Below are 21,507 nucleotides of genomic sequence, written 5' to 3' on the forward strand. Positions count from 1 at the left end.
TTCCTTAAAACTAACACTCTTAAATAATTATATATCAAATTAATTTTTAACATTACATAACTTACTACCCAATAATATAAACAATAAAATAGAATAAATAAAATATATGACGCGACAGAAGTCGTGTCAAGTTGACATGACTTCAGTATGACATGGACGATTTGTGCATACGAAATCGTGTCGAATTTGCACGACTTGCATAAATTTGTAATTTTTTTTAAACAGACCCCATTTTAATAAAAAAAAAAAATAACCTCATCCATCATATTCAAAATCCCCAATATAAAAAATCGATTAATATTTTCGAAGAAAAGTTGAATAAGAAATGGCAAAAAAGAAAAAAAAAAGTGAAGCAAACCCACACACACTTGATAGAGACGCCAAAAATCCCCATTTCCCAATCCCGGAGCAGTGGTTTCCTTATTCTTCCTTCAATTATCCGAATCGTTCATGATTCGCTTTACATTTTCAATTCTATTCGACGGGTTTTTCATCTGATCATGTAAGGTAGCTAATTTCTAGTCATTATGATCTATTTGCTCTTTGTCTTTCCGATTGCTAACGGAGAAATTTCGATTGCTCCGTTCACAAAGTTTTCATGTTTTCTCAGGCTTTTAGATTTCTCCAGTTCGACAATATTATTATAATTTTTAATAATAAGAACGTTATTGTTGTTATTTTGAGCTAAATTGCTGATTGAGTTTGTGTTTACAATTATAATTTTGCCTAACAAGGTAGATCCTTTCTTCTGCATTCTTTTACTTTTTTCAATTTAAAATTGTTCGTCTGAATCGTAGTTTGTGAGTGAAACCTCTGATCATATAAAACGGGTATTGTCTAGGGTGCAGTCTGAAGTTTTATTTCTTGGTGTGTGATTTTTAGTGATTTTACTTTGGCTTAGTATTGTTAATTAAATGATTTTGTGTTCGAATTTACAGAAGATTTGAATTAAATTTGAGGATTGAGTTTGACTGGAGGGAGGGAGACAGAAATGGCTAACAATGCATCAGCCTGTGCTGAGAGGGCAACCAGTGACATGCTGATTGGACCAGACTGGGCAATTAACATAGAGTTGTGTGATATCATCAATATGGACCCTGGGTATCTCTTGTTTTATTTTATTTCTTTAACCCATTATTCTACTCGATTATATATGCTTTAGGCAGATTATTTTTTTCCAATCAAGAAATGAACAGGAAACTAGTTGCTTGACTGGCCTTGTATTTTGTTCACTATGCTTATGATTATATTTGAGTAATCTAGCACTACAAAAAAGTAAATCTTTTAGTGATTCTTTTAGAAATAAATATTCTCCATTCTGCTTTTACTGGTTATACTATGTTTTGGAGAACTCCATTCTTCTTTCTTTGCTACGAATTCTTCTGTGCTGTTTAGAGAATTGGAATAGTCAAGCACTATGGTTCGTGTTATTGGACAATACCTCCTTTATTTGGTATCTATTCCACATCTTCAAAATTTCGGTATTTATCTAGTTCAATCTACTAACCTTTCAAAAAATCTATGATATTTCAATATAGATGGAGAATTCTGTTTGGTATTAAATACCCTGCTTTCATTGTCACAAGTAGCAAAATCCTTTTTCAAAGAAAAGGTGTTATTTAGGTCATCCCAAATTTCTTTACTAGAGGAATAAAATATATAATTTTAACTTAGCTCTGGAACCATGGAACGTCACATCTAGGTCGTAATCAGTGAATCTTCATTATTCCAAATCTCAAACCTAGGGTCATTTGAATCCTAATCCTCCACCATCAATGTGATTTGATCTTGGTTGTCCTGTTATAATCCTCAAAGTGTATTGGCTCCACTGCAAATAATTCCGACCATCAAACCAATAGGGTCCACCACATTTGGGAGATCATTAGGGCCCATAGGAGTAAATTTTGCCAAAGTAATTGAGAAAACTCACAGACTTTCTATCCCACCATTGTCTTCAAGGGTGGTAGCAGAGGGGTATGCGCATGAGCTTTGATACCAACTTGAATAATGAGAGGGAGAAAAGAAATATTGATTACATTCTCAACTCCTCTATTTGTAATAGCTACATTCTCTCAGGGAAATAAAATAAGCTCAAATGAACCTGTATATGCTAGGGATATTTTTTTCTAATTACTGTAGAGATATTAGAATATTTTTATCCAAATAATCCCCTATTTATAATAGTATGTATAAGTTCCTATGGCCTTTTAACTCTTGGGTTAGATTTTTTGGAAAGCTTTTTCCGTATGGAAATCCTTTGCACACTTTTTCAGGGTTAGTAATGAAAGGTAATCCTTTCCTTTTTAGTGAGCAACTCTAATTCTCCAAAATTGAGATGCCTAAATCAAAGATGCCAAAGCCAAGAAGCTTCCTTGTAGCATTGAGACATTTTGTGACTTCATTTCGAATGTTGAGCATGAACATTCTGGTTTTTGACATTGGCACCTTAGGAATCAAGTTACTTGCATTATCTCTAATAGAAAGGTTATTGTCTTTGAAGTGGATGTCATAATATTTCTCGCGGAGAAGCCTTAGGTTCAAGATATTACTTTTCATATTTGGCATGTAATAAATATTTTAGATGAATTGATGCTCACTATTCTTTAGACAATTAAGAACATTATCTTTTAATTTCACTTCTATCTTGGATTCATTTACAAAGGCCACATTTGTTAGAATAGATGGCTTTAAACTAGAGGGAGGGTGAATTGTTTAAAGAGGATTTTCGTAAACTTTTAAAACAAGAATGAAATTATCTCAAGAAACAATTGATTCAGAAATTCAGTTCGCCAAAACAGCAAGCAAAAGCTGCAGTACCAGAAAAACAATCGGTTGTTTCACAGAAACAATCGGTTGTTTATACCAGTAAACAACAAAATAAAACTGAATTTAAAGAGTTAAAGATAGAGAGATTGTACACAGTTGTTTATACTGGTCCACTCCAAACCCAGAGCTACATCCAGTCTTCTCAGAAACCCTGAGGAAATCCACTAAGCAACCACACCTTGATCACTTACACAACAACCAAGAGAATGACCTTGAACACCTCAAGAAACACACCCTCCTTGGTCAACACACCTACACCAAGATTGCTGATCGATCCCCTCAAGAACACACAACCAATCTTAGCAAACACAGAAACGAAACTTGTCTTTACAGAGAAAACAAGGATTACACTTGTTACAGAAGATAATCTGAAATTAATACAAGCAGAATCCTATTCCACAACTTTGATCAATCACACACTCTTAGCAATCTTAGCTCTCTTTGAAAAACTCAAAAGCTCTTAGCAAAAACTTATCAAAGATTAATTGTCAAAAACTGTTTTTCTGAATATATTCAAAGATGTAGTTTGTTATCAAATCTTAACAAACTCTTAAATTGCATTTAAAGATTGGTCAAAGCATTTAATGACTGGAGCGTAAGCAGTTAAATCATTTAAAGCTCAGTCAAAGATAAAACAGTTTTTCTGTTATGGTCCCAAAACAAACAATCGGTTGTTTTCTCGAATCAATCGGTTGTTTTGGTTCTTAACAGTTCAACCATTTTAAAAACAGTTTTCAATCTTTTTCTCAAAACACCTAAGTATAAACAATCGGTTGTTTCGACAAAACAATAGGTTGTTTTAACTTAGTTTGAAAACATTTTACTTTCACAAAGATTGAGAATGCCTATGTTTTAGATTTAATCAAAGGGTGGATTACAACATCCAAACTACCCCAGAATTAAGCTAAACCAGCACAACAACATCAAGCACAGCAAAGGCTTCAACATCATTCAAAGGATTTGGATTCTTCAAAGCTTGAACACCACTTGGTTCAACAACATTGTCGCTCACTAATTCATCATGCTCCACAAACACACTCCATGTTTGCACATATGATCTATGTAGCACAGATACTGACACCAATATCGGACACGATACATACACTTTGACACATGTAATCTCCAAAATGTAGGACATAGGGACACAAATCTATATAAATTAAATCATTATGAATTATATAAATTGACAATCAAGATTTATGTGTTCAAAATCATCTATGAACAATGTTAGTCAAATAGAAAAAAATCCAAAAGTGAAAAGAAAATATAGTTCATTTAAGACATTTCATCTCCTTCTTGATCATCATCATTGAAAACATTATAAATTGAAGACTATTCTTTAGACAATTAAGAACATTATCTTTTAATTTCACTTCTATCTTGGATTCATTTACAAAGGCCACATTGTCGCTCACTAATTCATCATGCTCCACAAACACACTCCATGTCTGCACATATGATCTATGTAGCACAGATATTGACATCGATATCGGACATGATACATACACTTTGACACATGTAATCTCCAAAATGTAGGGCATAGGGACACAAATCTATATAAATTAAATCATTATGAATTATATAAATTGACAATCAAGATTTATGTGTTCAAAATCATCTATGAACAATGTTAGTCAAATAGAAAAAAATCCAAAAGTGAAAAGAAAATATAGTTCATTTAAGATATTTCATCTCCTTCTTGATCATCATCATTGAAAAAGACACTTTAGTTGAAATTCATTTAAAGACAAATAACAACTTTAAAAAAAATTCACATTATATGAAGATATGATAGGAGATTAAATAAAAACATTCCCAATAATACATATATAATAATATATTCTAAATATTCTTGATTATATATAGGATTTGTTCCTTATTTCTATAATCATATTAGAAACTTATATTTAGAAAATCATTGTATCCTTCTAAAATTTGTGTTGGAACTGTGTTAGAATGGTCAAAGACCTAAAAAATGTCTTTTGAATTTGACACTTCATCGATATGTGTCGTAGGTGTGTCAGTGTCTGTTATGTGTCGGACATAGGGACACACCATTTAAGAGGTGTGTCCGAATTTCATAACATGTGATTGCTTGTCCTAGTGTCTAGGTACCAACTATTATCTTCAATTCTTTCATTATTCATGCAAGCCATAAGTAAGGTGTCACCTTCTTTACTTATTTCTTCAATATAATTGCATTCTCTTCAATACTATTGTTTCTAGGTGCTCTACATTTGGAAGTGTAAGGACAACTTCTCATAATTGTAGCGTTTCACATTAGAGTTGTCATACCTTGATCTTAAGTTGCTTTGCCAATAACCTCTTGTGGAGCTTTCTCTTCTTTGAATGTTGTTGTTAATTGATAAAGGGGCCAATGACAAAGAGCAACCATTAGAAGGAATAATTGCACAAAAGCCATCATGGCAATGGGAGAGAATGTGTCACCATAGTCCAATATGAATATGTAAGTATAACCTTTGGCTACCAAGCAAGATTTGAGTCAATCAATAGTGCCATTAGGACCAACTTTGATAGCAAAGATCTACTTACAACCAACAACAACTTTTCCAGAAGGCAAAGGAACAATATCCCAAGTTCCACTATTCTGAAGAACACACAGTTCAACAATAATAGTTTGTTTCCAACCAAGGTGGGCAAAAGCATCACTTATAGTTTTAGGAATTGATAGAGAAGAAATAGAAGAAAGACAAGTAAAAAGGGATGGAGACAATCGATGATAGCTTATAGCAATATAATGAGGTAAAGGATTACGAGTGCAACATGTACCTTTATGAAGAGCAATGGGAAGATCAGACTTAAGTGATGGGGCCAGAGGGGACGAAGGAGGTGCCACCAAGGGAAAGTTTGTAAATGGCGTAACTGGACGGTGTAGATGTTTTTGGCAATGCAATGGTACACTCAAAGAGGAGGCAAAGATGATGGATCAAGTGGTACATCATACACAACTGTGGTATCAAAGGCAAGAGGGGTGGTGACCGTGCTAGTTGGACTATTAGAGAGGAGAGAAGTAGACGTAAATTAGAGAGAAGACTCAAAGAAGGTAACAATAGTGATGAAAGGGAAGGTAACAAACACGTATATGCTCTTTTAGATTGAGAAAAACCTAAAAAGACACATTTGTGAGATTGAGCAAATAACTTATCAAGGTCTGGAGTATGGATATGGACAAAGCATGTAGACTTGAATACTCGAGGAGGTATGGGTTATCTAAAATTGAGGATGACACGCGATTGATGAGATAGGACACAGTGAGAACAATATCACCCCAAAATTGTTGAGGAACTTGGTCACAAACTAAAAGGGTTTGAGTTGTTTTAGTAAGATGTCTATTCTTGCATTCGATAACTCTAGTTTTTTGGGATCTATATGCATGTGGTTTGATGAAGAATACAATGTGAAACCATAATAGTTTGAAAGGAATGAAAAGGATACTCACGAGCATTGTCACTACCAAAAGTGCGAATGGAAATACCAAATTGATTTTTAATTTCACTGTAAAAGGATTGGAAAATAGCAAACAACTCAACAATTTTTCATTACGAATAACCAAGTACACCGAGAATAGTCATTAATAAAAGTTACACAATATTGAAATCCTAAATTGGACTTAACATGACTCATCCTCAAATGTGAGTGAACCAAAGCAAAACAGACAAAGCTTTATTGGAGACACTCTTCGGAAAAGGACTATAACTATGTTTGCCTAAATGACACAATTTACAAGACAAGGTAGACAACCTAGACAAACTTGGGACTTTTTGCAGTTTGGCGAGGCTAGGATGATCCAACTGAGCATGGCTGAGAGAAGAAAAATCCACCACCGAGCTAACATGACCAGAGGTCCAAAGATGGTAAAGGCCATGAGATTCACATTTGGTGCCAATCATCAGTCTTGAACACCGGTCTTGAAAGAAAATGGAGTCTTTATTAAAAGAATGACACAATCAAAGGAATGAGTGAGACAACTAATGGATAGTAAATTAAATTGAGATCTAGAGACATAAAGAACATTGTCAATGGAAGGGGAAGGGAAAAGATGAATAGTACAAACACCATGAGATGGAGCTTGAGAACAATTAGTCATGGTGACAGATAGTACAAAATAAGAAGTGGAAAGGGAAGAGAAAAAAGACTTATTACTAGAGATGTGATAAGTGGCCACAAAGTCAAGCACCCAAGGGCCGAGATAAGTGGATTGAGTGAGACCAAAACAAAGGGCTTGTGTGTGCAACAAAAGTAATGGAACCAGATGTCTGAGGTTGTTTTTCATACCATTTCTTAAAGTCATGGAAGATAGGTGAATCAGGGGGCCTATAACAAGGGATAGAGATGGAGCAGTTTGGGCAACAACAGTAGATTGAGCAAGACAACCATGCACTACATAACATCGATCAATCATATAGCCTAGTTTGTGGCAATGATTACATTTAGGATGACTCTTGCCAGGTTTCCAAGACCATTTGAGCTCATCACGCTGAGATACCAATGCTAAAGAGGGGTTGAGAGATAGAAGGTATTTTAGTAGATGACTTGCATGGCACATGGAAAAGGGTGGACCAAGTAAAGGTCAAAGAGATCACATTTAGGGATCCAAAAATCTGATCCCGAACAACCGAATACTCTTTGGGAAGTCCATATAAAGCCATCAACATAAAGAAAGTTTGGCATTGTTCTAATTTTTGAGCAAGAGTGGATATGGGAGGCAATAGTTCATTAAAATCATGTAAGAGAGCATGAACTTTGCCAAAATATTCAACCATGGAATCATCAAGAGATTTGGGAGCGACAACATTAAACAAATTTTGACAAACGCCATAGAGATGTTGAGTGTCATTTGTGTACAGTAGTTGAGCTTGTTCCCAAACTCCAAAACATGTCTCATGGGCATGAAATATTTGTCTGAGGGAAGGATTGATGGTCAAATTTAGAATGATGTAGAATTGAGCATCAACCTGAGACCAGTGAGGGTGATCTTTTTCATCAATGGAGGTTGCTGTTGGGTAAGATGATTAACATAATTTTGGCTATTAAGCCAAAGCTTTAAGCTAAAGCTTCAAATCAGATGCCTAAGTGTCATAATTGGTTTTGTCTAGCTTGTTAATGGACAAGGGTACATTGACGTACTTAGTAAAACTGGAAGAATTAGACCAAGCACCACTAGGAGAGAGAAAACAACTTTAAAAAGTGAGAACGTCCCCAAATAAAGTGAGAAATGTCAACTGATCACCGATTAGAAGCAAGACCATATCGGGAAAGAGGACAATGTGACAAGATCGATGTTTTGTGATCGAGGCCAGAAAGGAGGCTAGACACAACGCTAAGCAAGGCATGTTGTTGCTTCGATGGATTCAGGATCGGCGACGTGGTGATTGTTTGGTAGAGGCACTTCGGACAATGGTCTCTCTGGTTTAAATGACAACAACAATGGTGATGATGACAACAGTGGTAGAGACAACAATAAGGAGGTGGCGAAGGAGGCCATAAATCAAAATATAACTCGATTTCCGAAAAGAATTTTACACCAATGAACAGTGGGTCCTTTTGAAAGGCATAAATCTAGTTTAGGTTCAACTACCATCTTAAGAAAATTGATTTAAGTCTAACTCAATCTCACAAAATTGGCTTGTAAGGTGAGGTTTTCACCCACTTATATACTATAATTTGGCCTTATATCTAGTCGATATGAGCTCTTCAGCACACCCATCCACATCAAGGAATGGAAATCTCAAATGTGGGACAATGGAGAATGCAATAATGGGTGACACGAGGCTAAACACCCTGCTAAGCTAGGCTCTGAAGGGCTCTGATACCATGTTGAGATATATGGTGAGAGACAAAAATAATCTCCCTGTGTGTCTACTACAACAGAGGAGCATGTATATTTACAAATGTCTCAAATACAAAGAAGATACAAAGAGATGGGCCAAGACCCATATATTTAGTTACATTTATCAAAAATCATCAAAACTTGTCCACAAAGAGATGGTCTAGAACTTCTAGACTTGTATTAGATTGTTCGAGTGTAGGGAGGAGGTGACCTTGACAAAGGTTAGGCAGCTCCAAAATAGTGAATGTGAACTTGGAAGAGTTCTCATAAAAAGAGAAAGAAATCCTTTCAAGAGAGTGGGTCTACCAATCTAACAGTTTTGACAAAGGCTCTAATACTATGTTAAATTTTTAGGGAAGAGGGAAACATTAAGTTGAAACTGTGTATTTCTAAGACAATAGGGTGCTTTATTTATATATATGTGTGTGTGTGTGTATATATATATATATATAATCTTGATGACTTTGATTATATAGGATTGGTTCCTTATTTCTATGATTATAACATATTTGAAATCTATACCTTCATTGAAATAGGAGAACTGAAAGCCGAATAAGGCTATTTTGAGTTTATATTACTTTTTTTTCTTTTGATCTCAAGTATTAAATTGCTTCAACCCTCATCTTTGTTGATGAACTGATTGAATTTGCAGGCAAGCAAAGGATGCAATAAAGATACTTAAGAAGCAATTGAGCAGTAAAAATCCCAAAATTCAACTTCTGGCTCTTTTTGTCAGTATTTTTTCAAATTACAACTTTCCTTTTTTGTCAGTACTTTAATTCTTCAAAGTTATTAAGCATTTCATTCACTTTGATATAATGAATTATGTTATATTCTATTTTACTAAATTTTTGCAAATGGAAGTAAAAGTCCTCAAACATGTCATTCTGTCTGCATGAAAGATAATATAATTAAATTGCTTCCAAATGATGATAACATAAAAAACTATGATTACCTGACATGGATATTTTGTATTCAAATATTTTATGTAGGCACTGGAAACCCTTAGTAAAAATTGTGGTGACAGTGTATTTCAACAGATCATTGAGCGGGATATCTTACGTGACATGGTTAAAATAGTGAAGAAGAAGGTATCTTTGGACTTTTGATACTGAAGATTTCTATTATTGTTATTTTTAAGAGAAAATTTTTAGGGTCAGGGTCACAGTCCCATCCTAGAGTCACGGTAAGGCCTAGGCTCAATGAGTGCTTGCAGGGGTTACTTACCTATAATGTACCCCACAACAGACTTCAATGAGTTTTTGTACTCTGACCAACTTAGTTTACAGCTTGACTTGGATGTGTCAAGTGCGAACTATTCTTTACATATTTCTTTTATAATTTACTATAATTTCTGCAACGGTATGTTTGAAAGGGAAAACTTTCTCATCAAGTTTTAATATTGTACAGCCTGATTTAAGTGTGAGGGAAAAGATATTGACTTTGATTGATACATGGCAAGAAGCTTTTGGTGGACCAAATGGAAGGTATCCCCAATACCATGCAGCATATAATGAATTAAAGGTGATTACTCTTGTAAATTTAGACATTTATAGTGTTATTCTATGTTTTTCAAGTGGCATTACTATTGTAAACTGATACATATTGACATTTTTAATTTTCTATGATGTACATTCGTATTGTGCTGAATGACAATGTTTCATTTGGACTGTTGTTAATTTTTTACACTTGTCTGGAACATGCTTTTGAGAGTTTTTTCATTCATTCAACAACTTTTTCTGTATCTCTGCAGCACATGTGTCAGTTGATTTTTCACTTGTCATCAGTGTTTCCTCGTGCCCTTCCCAGAATATTTATACTAAGTTGTTGTAATGTTGAATTTTCTTAGTAAAACATTGATATTTTGTATTTGCTATGCACTTCCTCAATAACCGGCAGTCTGCTGGTGTTGAATTTCCCCCACGAGAAGAGAATAGTGTTCCTTTCTTCACTCCTCCACAAACCCAGTCAGTTGCTCATATTGCTGCAGAAGAATATGCTGCTGCTGCTATTCAGTCTGAAGCATCTGGCCTTAGGTACTCTTTAACTGCATCTTTTTCTCACTGTAGTAACCTTTATTTGTTTTAGGGTTTAAGGTTTCTTGCTGATAAAAGAAACCCTTTGTTTTTCGTGGCTAATAAGTTTAGTCATTGCACATTGTGTATGAGATTAACAAAGTTGGTTTCTCCACCTTATAAACCCAATTTTATGTAAAGTTTTAGAATATCTAGAAAATGGATCACAATATTGTATCTTACTTAGAATTAGAAAATTAAATACTCTAGCATACTTTAGAGGTTCATTTGAGTTGTTTCCATTTTTTCTTATATTTCATAATTTATTTTAATATTTAATTAGGATTAGCAATCTAGTATTACTGTACTATAAATTGAGGTTAGTTCTTTGTATTTTATATCACATCCTAGCATATCAAATTGTTATCAATTACAGAATATTTTTCAATGTCATTTTATCATCTTTCACTCCTTTCCTGCTGTTTATGGTCATGGTTTTAAAATTAATAAAAAAAACGAAATTTCTCATAAATCTGAACAAACCTACTTTTGGATTATTTTTGCCTAATAATGAAATTTTCATTGCCTCCACACTCATGAAGTTCTTCCATTGGCAACTTCTGCGCATGTCTCACAAGGGACCTAGGAGGAAATTATTTTATTTTATAATAAATGTAGAGTAGCATCTAACTGCATGGAGATTCACCGTCTTAAGTTGTATTGGTGTTTATCCCCTGAACTTTCTTGTTATCAGTTTGCCAGAGATTCAGAATGCTCAAGGACTAGCAGATGTATTGAGTGAAATTCTTAATGCCTTGGATCCTAAAAGTCCCGAGGTGGTATAACTTTTTATATTGTTGTCCTTTGTCTACTATCTGACTAGCTACGTTATCTCTATTCTGTTATTATTGTTTATGAAAAATATATTTTTGAAATTTTGAAGTTGTTATTTAGGGTTGTTGGGCAAAACTAACTTTTAAGCTGACTGGTAGTTGATAAGTTGGCTATTAGCTAAGTTCCGAAGTTATAAGTTCCAAACTGATAAGCTAGCTTATTGAATTAAAAGTATTTTGTAAACTAGTTGGTAAATGTAAAATGATAAATAGAAGGATATAACTACATAAGTTATATTATATAAATGAAATTTGTGTTTCCTCAAAAAGGTATTATTATTATTGTTTAATTGTAATTTTAGATTTTTTTATAATAATTAATTTTTAATAAACTTTTTAGTACTGCTATTCATTTTTGAAATAATTTGTTGTAATGTTTTTTTATTTGGATAAGTCATGAGTTGATTTAATGAATATTTATCAAATTTAAGTTTCATTATCTTTAAAAATTTATTTATTTTTATTTCTCAGTTTAACTTATTGTCTAGCACAAAGTAGAAATAGCAAGTAATGAATATTAATTGCTTTTTTAAAATTCTGGACAAAATATGCAGGTTGTGAAGCAGGAGGTGATTGTTGACCTTGTTGACCAGTGTCGTTCTTACCAAAAGCGTGTCATGCTTCTTGTGAATGAGACTGTGTAAGAATATTGTTTGAGAAGACCAATTCCATTTTTTGTCAGAGTAATTAACGAGAATAACTTAAATGTTTAGTTATTTTTAGGGATGAGCAACTTTTATGTCAGGGGTTGGCACTGAATGACAGTCTTCAACAAGTTCTTAATCAACATGAGAACATTGTAAAAGCAACTCCTGTTACAGGCACAAGAGGAGTAGAAACATCAAGTCTGCCACCTGTAAATGTAAAGAATGAAGAGGACGACGAGTCAGAGGATGATTTTGCCCAACTAGCCCATAGGTGAAATTGCAGTATTTACATTGAACTCTTTGGAAGTTATTTTGTCGTAGTGGATTATGTCTCTTATATGAGAGCATGTTGGTTACATGTCTAAAGCATGATTCATTTTATATTACCTTGAGTGCAGGTCATCACGAGATACTAATACACAGAGACGGAAACAAGTCAATGAGAAGGTAGAAGCAGTGAGAATAAACCGAATTCTTCCCCCACCACCTGCACCAAAGAAACCAGTGTCCTCTGATGCTGGTATGATTGATTATCTCAGTGGTGATGTGTACAAAATAGAAGAATCCCATGAACTCTCTGAGCCAACATCTTATGTTGAACCCTTTCATTCCAGTTCCAATAATCCTGCCTCAACCACTAGAACACTGTCTTCATCTCCGCCTTGTTCCCCAAGTACCTCATCACCAAGTTTAAGCAAGCAGCCTGTGTCTGATGAAACATCTGTCATCAATAAATCCTCAGAAATCCTTACTCCAACTCCTCAGGAAACACAATCTCCTGGCTTCCTTCCACAACCCCCTTCAATGTTTTATCCGAGACAACAGTTTTCTGAGCAACAAGGTGTGTCTCATCCAAGTTTTGGGTCCAGTTCCTCAAATGACAACTTGTTGGTACAAACCCAGAATCTATCTCTGAATTCGTCTACTCCAATCAAACAAGAGAAGCCAGAAGAGGTCCTTTTTAAGGATCTACTTGACTTTGCAAAATCCAAAACCTCATCACCTTCTAAACCCAGCAGTAGGCCATTTTAAGTTTTTGTTTGTATTTTCATTGGAGCAACTTATAAATGCTATGAATCAGGTTTTGCTTCTGATCACTCTAATGACCCATTTTAGCGGTCTTCGGTAATTTTTTAGTATGATCTTCCCGTTTTTGTATCCGGTTTAATCAGTACATTGATGCATATATTCATGAATATTGTTCATATTGATTGTTTGCTCATGTTTTCAATAATATTAGATTCACGAGACTTATTCAATTTTTCTTTTGATTACGCTATGGTAAACTTTTCTGCAAAGGCTAAGCACCGTATTTGATCATGGTCTATGAATAATTCAGCGATGGGGTTGAAATCATGGTTATAGAATCGAGATGAGATAAATAGTGAATCAAATCTTATTATAAATAGTAAGATACATAATATATCAAATATAATATATTTTTAAATAAAAATAAGTAAGATGAATAAATGTTCAATTTATAAAATCAAAGAGTTAAAATGTTTCATCCACACAATTACAAAACATAATATAATGATTATAGGCAAATTGATTGTCTTCGTTTTTTTTTAAGTTTTTTGAGATTTTTGGAAAAAATTAAACGAAACACGATCTTTCATCTTATTTTCAAAATGTGATTGAATCGAAAATAACGAAACCGAATCGAGAATCCAACTATTAATTCACAATTCACAAAAAAAACGGAGTCATGATCCGATCGACAATGTTAAGTTTTATTTGAATTGATTCTAACTATCATGGTTCAAATAATAAGTTACATTATTCTGAAGTTAGCATATTCCATAGATGTTAGCGATGTTTAAATTTCTTGCTACATAAATTGTTTTTAACTACCAAAGTTATCGACGTTAAATAGATTTCAAACTAGCAATACAAATGTCTCCTTTGTAATTGACTTAAAACTAATTCTGCAAGACTTAGATAACGGTTGCAATTTTAAAATCTTCATGAACTACTAGTTGAAAGGTCAATCAAGTTATACAGATTTTCTTCAGTACAATTTAATTCAAAATAGACTAATTACGAAGAAAAGTAGTTATACTAAATGGTTAGCCACTTTATTTTAGCCATAATAAATCTAAGTTTTTGTGCTATATTCTAACCAATCACAATACACTACTTAAAAAATCATTAAATAGAAACTAATTTTAGAGATAAAAAATAATTAGTTATTATATTAATTAAATTAGATACTATTTTAGAAACTAAAAAAATTATTGGTATTTAAAATAGTTTTTAAATTTATAAACTAGTTTTTAAATTGATATCTAATTAACCAATTGGTATTTAATTAGTTACCAAAGTTTTAATTACCAATTTTAGAATCTAAACTAGTTAATAGCTAAAACCTTATTAGCTAATTATATATCAATTTAAAGACTAATTCATAAATTTAGAAACTACTTTGCCAATAATTTTTTTAGTCTTTAAAATAGTATCTAATTTAGTCAATATAATAACATTATTATTTTTTTTTAAAAATTAATTTTTATTTAGTGATTTTGTTAAGTGATTCAATTAAATTATCATATAAGCTACATTTGTTTATAATTTTCTCAATATCAACAAACACTATGAAGTTGGGAATGGACTACAATTTAAAACCTTTAATAAAACAATTGCAATACAAGTTAAGAATAGGCTTCTAAATTTGATTAACTATTATACTAATATTTTACTTAATTTTTTAGAATTTATAAGGTTTTAGACGAAGTTTAGAAGTTAATGCAAACTTTTTCTCGGATTTTGAACTATAATAATTACAACAAAAGGTATTATCCAATATGAGAGAACAAGTGTTTTAAAAAACTTAATATCTTCTGTTGAGTATGTTTTTTCTTTATGTTTTTTTACTTCATCTGATTTATTTCGAGAAGCTTTCTCATCATTAACAAGCTTTCTTCAAATTTTAGAACTTTTTCATTAGGTAAAAATGTAGATTAATCAAGACTTCTATAAATGTCTTGGGTCGTTTTAAAATCATCACCTTTTTATTAGCATGTTTGGAAGCATAATATCCCCTTCCAAGACATTTAAAACATTTGTTGTTTTTTGTCCTAGTTTCTTTAAAGGTTCTTTTGTTCATATTTTTCTTTTACTTTGCATTCAAACCTAGGTATAGATTTGGAGGGTAGCCCTCCTCTTAAAGTTTTTTTTAAAGTTGTGAGGTGGTAATCCTTGGTAAAGGTATATTTTCTCTTTATTTGTTGTTCCACCTTCTCACATAGTTGAACTCATTCATTAAGGTCTCTATAAGCTAAGAGCTCAACTTTGTTCTTAATCTCTAGGTTTAGACCACTATGAAAACTAGTTATGGATGTTCTCTCTTCTTCCTTAATTACAATCCTCATCATGAGAAATTATATTTCTCTTATTGTTTAAGGCCACCAAAGGAGTTGTTTGACTTAGGCTTCCACAATACGTAATATAATACGCAATATGAAACCTTGTGATTTTGGTGATTCTCAAATAAATAATGGTTAAAAAACACAATTCCAATCAAGAATTTGAAGAAATAATAATCAATAAAAACTCAACTAGAATTGGTTAACTTGAACAATAAATATGACAATACTTTAAAGATTTGAAAAGAAAAGACAATCTATAATTAAATTTAATTTTAAAAGCTAGTACTTAAAAGGAAATTTCTAAGGAACAATTCTAGAATTAAGTAACAAAGCAAAATAAATGCAAGTTGAATCTAAGAACAAAAACTCAACCCAAATTGCAAATATAATTTGAAATCAAACAAGATTAAACTCTAAGAAGCTTGTTACTGGACACCAATTTAATCCAAGTGTGAAAACTTGCAAAAAAGTAACATTAGATTGTTTTAGTTGCTTATACGTCTTTGCCATTTTTCATAAACTAGTCTCGACTTTTACTTAATTTTCTTATTTGATTTGTTTTCCTTTTATTTTCTTTGCAGGTTGTGCCTTGTAATTTATCTTGCAATTCTAGAAGCAACTTAATTGTTTATTAATTTAATTTCAAAGTCCAATAGGAAAATGTGTTTATCTTGTTCTAAACAACTAGATTCAAGAAAAATCATCAATAGAAAATGCATATGTTTTTGTAAACAGATGTAGAATCCTAAATCTTTAAGAATTCTCCAAAGAACTAGTAGCATGGCGGAAGTGAAGTTTTTCTTCACAAATTTTCCTCACAAGTATGCGGAGAGGGACATGTGGAAGATTTTCCAGAGGTGGGAAAGGGTTGTTGACGTCTTTATCTCAAGAAGGCTAGACGCTGGAAATCGACGGTTCGGGTTTGTGAGATTTCAAGGGGTGATGGATGCACACGTCTTAGAGAGGATGCTAGATGCTATTTGGATAGGTTTGTGGAAGCTGCGGGTAAATCTACCTAAGTTTAGTAGGAAGGAAACACATAAACCAGAGTTGGGTGGTGAAAGGAAGAATGAACAGGCTAGGATGACTTGGAGGCAGAAGAATCCACCACGAACTTTTGCTCAGGTGGTCAGGGACGGCGACGAGTCTGCTTCTAAGAAGGCCATGGATAATAGTGTGGTTTGTTTTCAAGTTGCAGTGGAGTCTACCAAGTGGCTGGAGGAATGTTTCGTAGGGAGACTCATTGAGTTAAAAAACGTTATGTCCATTAAGGAAAGTTTCTTTTTTAGTGGAATTAATTCTGTGAAGCTGAGGTCCTTAGGGAAGAAGTTTGTGCTGTTATCCTGTGATGAAGCGGGATTGTTAGAGGAGATAGTTGCTGGAAACAAAGATTTATTAGACGGAATTTTTAAGTCTATCGTTCCTTGGGATGATAGCTTTGCAGTTGGCAAAAAATTCGTTTGGGTCCGTTGCAGAGGTATTCCGTTGGCACTTTGGAGTAACCAGTGTTTCGAATCTGTTGGGTCTCTCGTTGGTGCGTTAGTAGAGGTTGACAATGTCACGGTAACTAGGGAGGTAGTAGAGTTTGCTCGGTTGCGCGTCAGAATCCCAGTAGGAAGTGACACAAGGATGGTAAAGCAAGTGCAGATCAATGGTACGTTTTGCAACGTTTCCTTTGAAGAAGAGAGTGAAGTTTCGTTAGCTATGCAACGACTTCTTGATCACCAATGGGGAATGGTTCGCGAGGAGGAGTCCGAAGCAAGTCTGGAAGAATGCGGAGAAGGTAGTTCAGTCAACTCATTGGAATCGGAGCTAGGTGAAGGGTTTGTTTCAAAGGAAGGAGAAGAGGAAACAATTCAGTTACCTGCGAAGGTGAAGGGAAGCATGTTAGGTGGTGATGGTGACGCATGGAAAAATATTTACTGCGGAAATTTTTTAGATACGTTAGGTGGAGTAGATTGCAATTCTAATTGCAATTCTAACTGTGGGGTAAATTTGTCCAACATGGGTAATTTTTCCAGCTTTGGAAACCCAACAGTTTTTTCTAAAAAGCTAGAGGAGAGTATTAAAGTGAGTGGGACCCAATCAGGTGGTTGTGCAGAAAAGCATCTTGGTCTTAATGGCACATTAATTGCTCAGGAGAAGGAATGGTCAGATGACCTAATCTGTGTTGGACCCATCTTGGCCCAAGAAAGACTTGTGAGTAGGGTTGGGAGTGCGCCGTCAGCGGCGTCTCGGCGGCAGATGCCCTGTGCGTCGACGCAGGGGAGGTTGCGGGTGCGGAATCGACGAGAACAGCAGCAGCTTGCGGTGACTCCGGTGACTGGCCGCTCGCCTGAGCGGAGGGTTCTCGCCGTCCGTTAGGGGAGCGGCGTTCTCCAATAACGGGGTCCTGTACGTCGACCTGTGCGCGGCGGCGGGAGGCAATTCTCTGCTCATGTTGCCCTCGAAGCTTGGAGCCACCGTTGGAGATGGAGGTGGCGACATGGGGCGGAGTGGAGGCGATGGAGGAAGTGAAGGTGTAGGAAGTGCGTATGGGAGGGAAGAAGAAGCAGGCAACGTGGTGGCAGACAGTAAGAGGCCCGTAAGCGGAGGTGAGAACACGGTTTTGGTTCGTGGTTCGTCAAACAGCGGTGCAAATCGTTAGATGGATGGAAGTCTAGTAAGCGGAGAATTCAACCGTGCCTCTATAGTCAGATTTAGAGGAACAGGTGCACAATTCCGTGCGCCATTTGGTCTCAGTCGAAGCGCCGATAGTATTGCTAAATATGATTCCAAGCTTAATTGGTTGAAAAATGAAAAATTTGAAGTTTTTAGAATGTGGAGCATAGGAAAGGAACTTGGGTTCTTCTTTAATGGTGATGAGGAAATTGTTATCAACAAGTTAATGTCATTGGAAAATCGTGATGGTGGCGAACAGAAGGTTGGTAGGAAGGAGAGAAGTGTTTCAAATGATGAAGATTGTTAGTATGAACATAAGGGGGTTAGGAGTGAGTATTAAACGAAAACATATTAAAGATTTGATCAGCAAGGAACAGGCGGACATGATTTGTTTACAAGAGACTAAATGCCTCGAGATTAGTAAGGAGTTGGGTTACATGTTGTGGGGTTCTAATGATATTGAGTGGATTGAGGTTGGTGCTAGTAATAACGCAGGAGGGATCATAACTATGTGGAGAAATAGCCAGTTTCATTTGGTCAACTCTGTTAGAGGAAACAATTTTATTGCTGTTGAAGGAGAATGGAAGGGCGGTGGAGGGGCTCAGGTTGTCATAGTTAATGTCTATAGTCCAAGCCATTTGAGGGAAAAGAAGGTTCTCTGGAGGAGATTAGTGAGTTCGGACGACTTCAAAATAACAAAGTGTGGTGTGTTATTGGAGACTTTAATTCTGTTAGAAGACAGGATGAAAGAAGGAGTTTGTTTTCGGCGTCTGACTATTCTAGAGAGATCAGAGGGTTTAATGACTTTTATGTACCTATGGTAGGAAGAAAGTTTACTTGGTACAAGCCGAATGGGTCTGTCAAAAGTAGAATTGACAAGGTCTTGGTGTCTAGGGAATGGTTGGATGTGTGGCCGGAATGTAAACAATTCATTTTAAGTAGAATTGTTTCAGATCATTGCACCTTAGTGTTAAAGGACTCGAAAGTGGATTGGGGTCCGAAACCGTTTAGGAGTTTGGATGTGTGGCAGGAGGATAGCAGGTTTAAAGATTTTGTGAGGAGCAAGTGGCATAGTTACGAGTTGCAAGGGGGAAGCATGTTTATCTTTAAAGAAAAACTGAAAAAGTTGAAAGTTGGTTTAAGAATTTGGAATAAGGAGGTGTTTGGCTATGTGAAACTTGAAGGGAAAAAAATGCTTAAGAAAGTACAAGAGTTGGATGCAAGAGATGATGCAAGTGATTTAGATGAGCAAGGAAGGGAGGATAGACGGGTGACACTGGCAAAATATAGTCAGTTCCTCTTTAAGCAAGAAGCTATATTGAAGCAGAAAGCTCGACATCAGTGGTTGCAACATGGGAATCTTAATACAGGCTTTTTTCATTCAGTTATTAAGAGGAGGAGGGCGAGAAATGGCTTAAATGGAGTGTTCGTGGATGGTCTTTGGTGTGACAATAAAGAGGTTGTGAAGGATAAGGTTAGGAATTTTTTCAAATCATGGTTTGATAGAGTTGAAGGGGTTTCTGTCAGATTGGATAATGCTGCTTTCAGTTCAGTTTCTGGGGAGGAGAATAGAATGCTGGTCGAAGCCTTTTTTGAAGAAGAAGTTAAGTTTGCAGTTTGGAGCTGTGAAAGCTCGAAAAACCCGGTCCTGATGGCTTTAACTTTGGCTTTTTAAAGTTCTGTTGGGAGATTTTAAAAGAGGATGTTATGAAGGCAGTGAATGAGTTTGCAGATAGAGGAAATTGGCCTAGGGGGTCAAATGCATCTTTCATTTGTTTGGTTCCTAAGATAGATAATCCGCAACAGCTAAGCGATTTCAAACCTATTTCTTTGGTAGGTTGTCTATACAAAATTGTTTCAAAGGTGTTGTCTCTTCGGTTGAAGAAGGTGATGAGTAAGCTAATTGATCCCAGGAAGTCTGCTTTCCTGGAAGGAAGGGGTTTATTGGATAGTGTCCTTGTGGCAAATGAGGTTTTAGAGGAGGTGAAGCGGAGGAAACAGAGGTGTGTTTACTTTAAAGTCGATTACGAAAAGGCCTATGATTCTGTAAGCTGGGAGTTTCTTTATTACATGCTTGGAAGGTTAGGCTTCTGCGAAAGATGGATAAGATTGATTAAATCCTGCTTGGAATCTTCCTCTGTGTCAGTGCTTGTAAATGGGAGTCCTACCTCAGAATTCTTCCCGAAGAGGGGTTTACGTCAAGGCGACCCTCTTGCGCCTTTCCTGTTTCTTATTGTGGGGGAAGGGTTGGCAGGTGTTGTAAGGAAAGCTGTAGAGAAGAATTTAGTGGAAAGTCTGGAGGTTAGGGTTAAAAAGGTAAAGGTAAACATGCTTCAGTATGCGGATGATACTCTGTTTTTATGTGAAGCGAATTTTAAATCGGTCTGCAATTTGAAGGTTATTCTGCACTGTTTTGAATTAGCCTCTGGTTTGAAGGTTAATTTCTCAAAAAGTAGAATTGGAGGGGTGGGGGTTGCTCGTGGGGGAGAGTCACAAGCGAGTCTCGTTTTGGGATGGTGTATTAGAAAGAGTTAAGAGCAGGTTGGGTAGATGGAAAGGCAGATTTCTCTCGTTGGCAGGAAGAGTGTGTCTTATTAAGTCGGTGCTTTCTGCCATTCTGTTGTTTTATTTATCCATGTACAAACTGCCTGTTGCTGTGTTAAAGGAGTTTGAAAAGGTACAGAGAAGGTTTTTGTGGGGATGGGGAGATGAAGGAAGGAAAGTAGCGTGGGTCTCATGGAGAAAGGTGTGCGAGCCTAGAGAAGCTGGTGGTCTTGGAATTTTGAATTTAAGGTTTTTCAATGCGGCACTGTTGGGAAAGTGGATTTGGCGTCTGGAGAGGATGGTCTGTGGAAAGAAATTCTTGAATCTAAATACGGAGGCTGGAGAAATTTGCAAGAATAAAGGAGTAATGCTAAGGATTCCAGTAGGTGGAGAGACTTGAAGGGGGTTTGGGGGATGGAGGATTGGGGTAAATCCTTTGAGAATTGTTGCGAGTGGAGAGTGGGAGACGGGAAGAATATTTTGTTTTGGAAAGATGTTTGGGTGGGCAATGAAGCTTTGAAAAGTAAATTCCCAAGATTGTTCTCTTTGTGTGGTAATAAAGAAGGTAGTTTACAGTCTTGTGGGGAGTGGGTTAATGATAGATGGAAGTGGAAGTTAATTTGGAGGTGAGGTCTGTTTGATCGGGAAATATACCAGGAAGTCCAACTGTTACAAGAAGTGCATGGAAAGACTCCTATCATG

At 35.4% G+C, this 21,507-nt stretch overlaps 2 protein-coding genes across 8 annotated transcripts; both read left to right on the plus strand.

Moving 5' to 3' along the window:
• Positions 1–292: 292 nt before the first annotated feature.
• On the plus strand, positions 293–13,437 carry LOC137813463 (TOM1-like protein 3). 7 transcript variants are annotated; one of them, XM_068615734.1, is made up of 10 exons: positions 293–502; positions 939–1,101; positions 9,330–9,408; positions 9,670–9,768; positions 10,088–10,201; positions 10,577–10,713; positions 11,447–11,531; positions 12,140–12,225; positions 12,309–12,503; positions 12,631–13,437. In XM_068615734.1, the coding sequence occupies exons 2-10, from the start codon at positions 992–994 to the stop codon at positions 13,262–13,264; spliced, it is 1,539 nt and encodes a 512-aa protein (XP_068471835.1). In that variant the 5' UTR covers positions 293–502; positions 939–991; the 3' UTR covers positions 13,265–13,437. The 7 variants fall into 7 exon arrangements, 5 of the variants coding, with proteins under 5 accessions (XP_068471835.1, XP_068471837.1, XP_068471834.1 ...); XM_068615736.1 differs by having other exon boundaries at positions 11,447–11,528; XM_068615733.2 differs by having other exon boundaries at positions 296–507.
• A 5,207-nt stretch (positions 13,438–18,644) lies between these two features.
• LOC137815473 (uncharacterized) lies at positions 18,645–19,936 on the plus strand. Its single transcript, XM_068618590.1, has 2 exons — positions 18,645–18,966; positions 19,086–19,936. Exons 1-2 carry the CDS (start codon positions 18,645–18,647, stop codon positions 19,934–19,936), a joined length of 1,173 nt encoding a protein of 390 aa, XP_068474691.1.
• The last annotated feature ends 1,571 nt before the right edge of the window (positions 19,937–21,507 follow it).

This window comes from Phaseolus vulgaris, chromosome 1 (genome assembly GCF_051622355.1).
Source record: "Phaseolus vulgaris cultivar YP4 chromosome 1, ASM5162235v1, whole genome shotgun sequence".
NCBI classification, from domain to species: domain Eukaryota; kingdom Viridiplantae; phylum Streptophyta; class Magnoliopsida; order Fabales; family Fabaceae; genus Phaseolus; species Phaseolus vulgaris.

Coding starts and splice junctions, on each gene's coding strand:
- LOC137813463 (XM_068615734.1), top strand. CDS start 992: ATGGCTAACAATGCATCAGCCTGTGCTGAGAGGGCAACCAGTGACATG. Junction 12,226..12,308: donor CTTCTTGTGAATGAGACTGT/GTAAGAATATTG, acceptor AGTTATTTTTAG/GGATGAGCAACTTTTATGTC. Junction 12,504..12,630: donor TTTGCCCAACTAGCCCATAG/GTGAAATTGCAG, acceptor CCTTGAGTGCAG/GTCATCACGAGATACTAATA.
- LOC137815473 (XM_068618590.1), top strand. CDS start 18,645: ATGATTTGTTTACAAGAGACTAAATGCCTCGAGATTAGTAAGGAGTTG. Junction 18,967..19,085: donor CTTCAAAATAACAAAGTGTG/GTGTGTTATTGG, acceptor TACCTATGGTAG/GAAGAAAGTTTACTTGGTAC.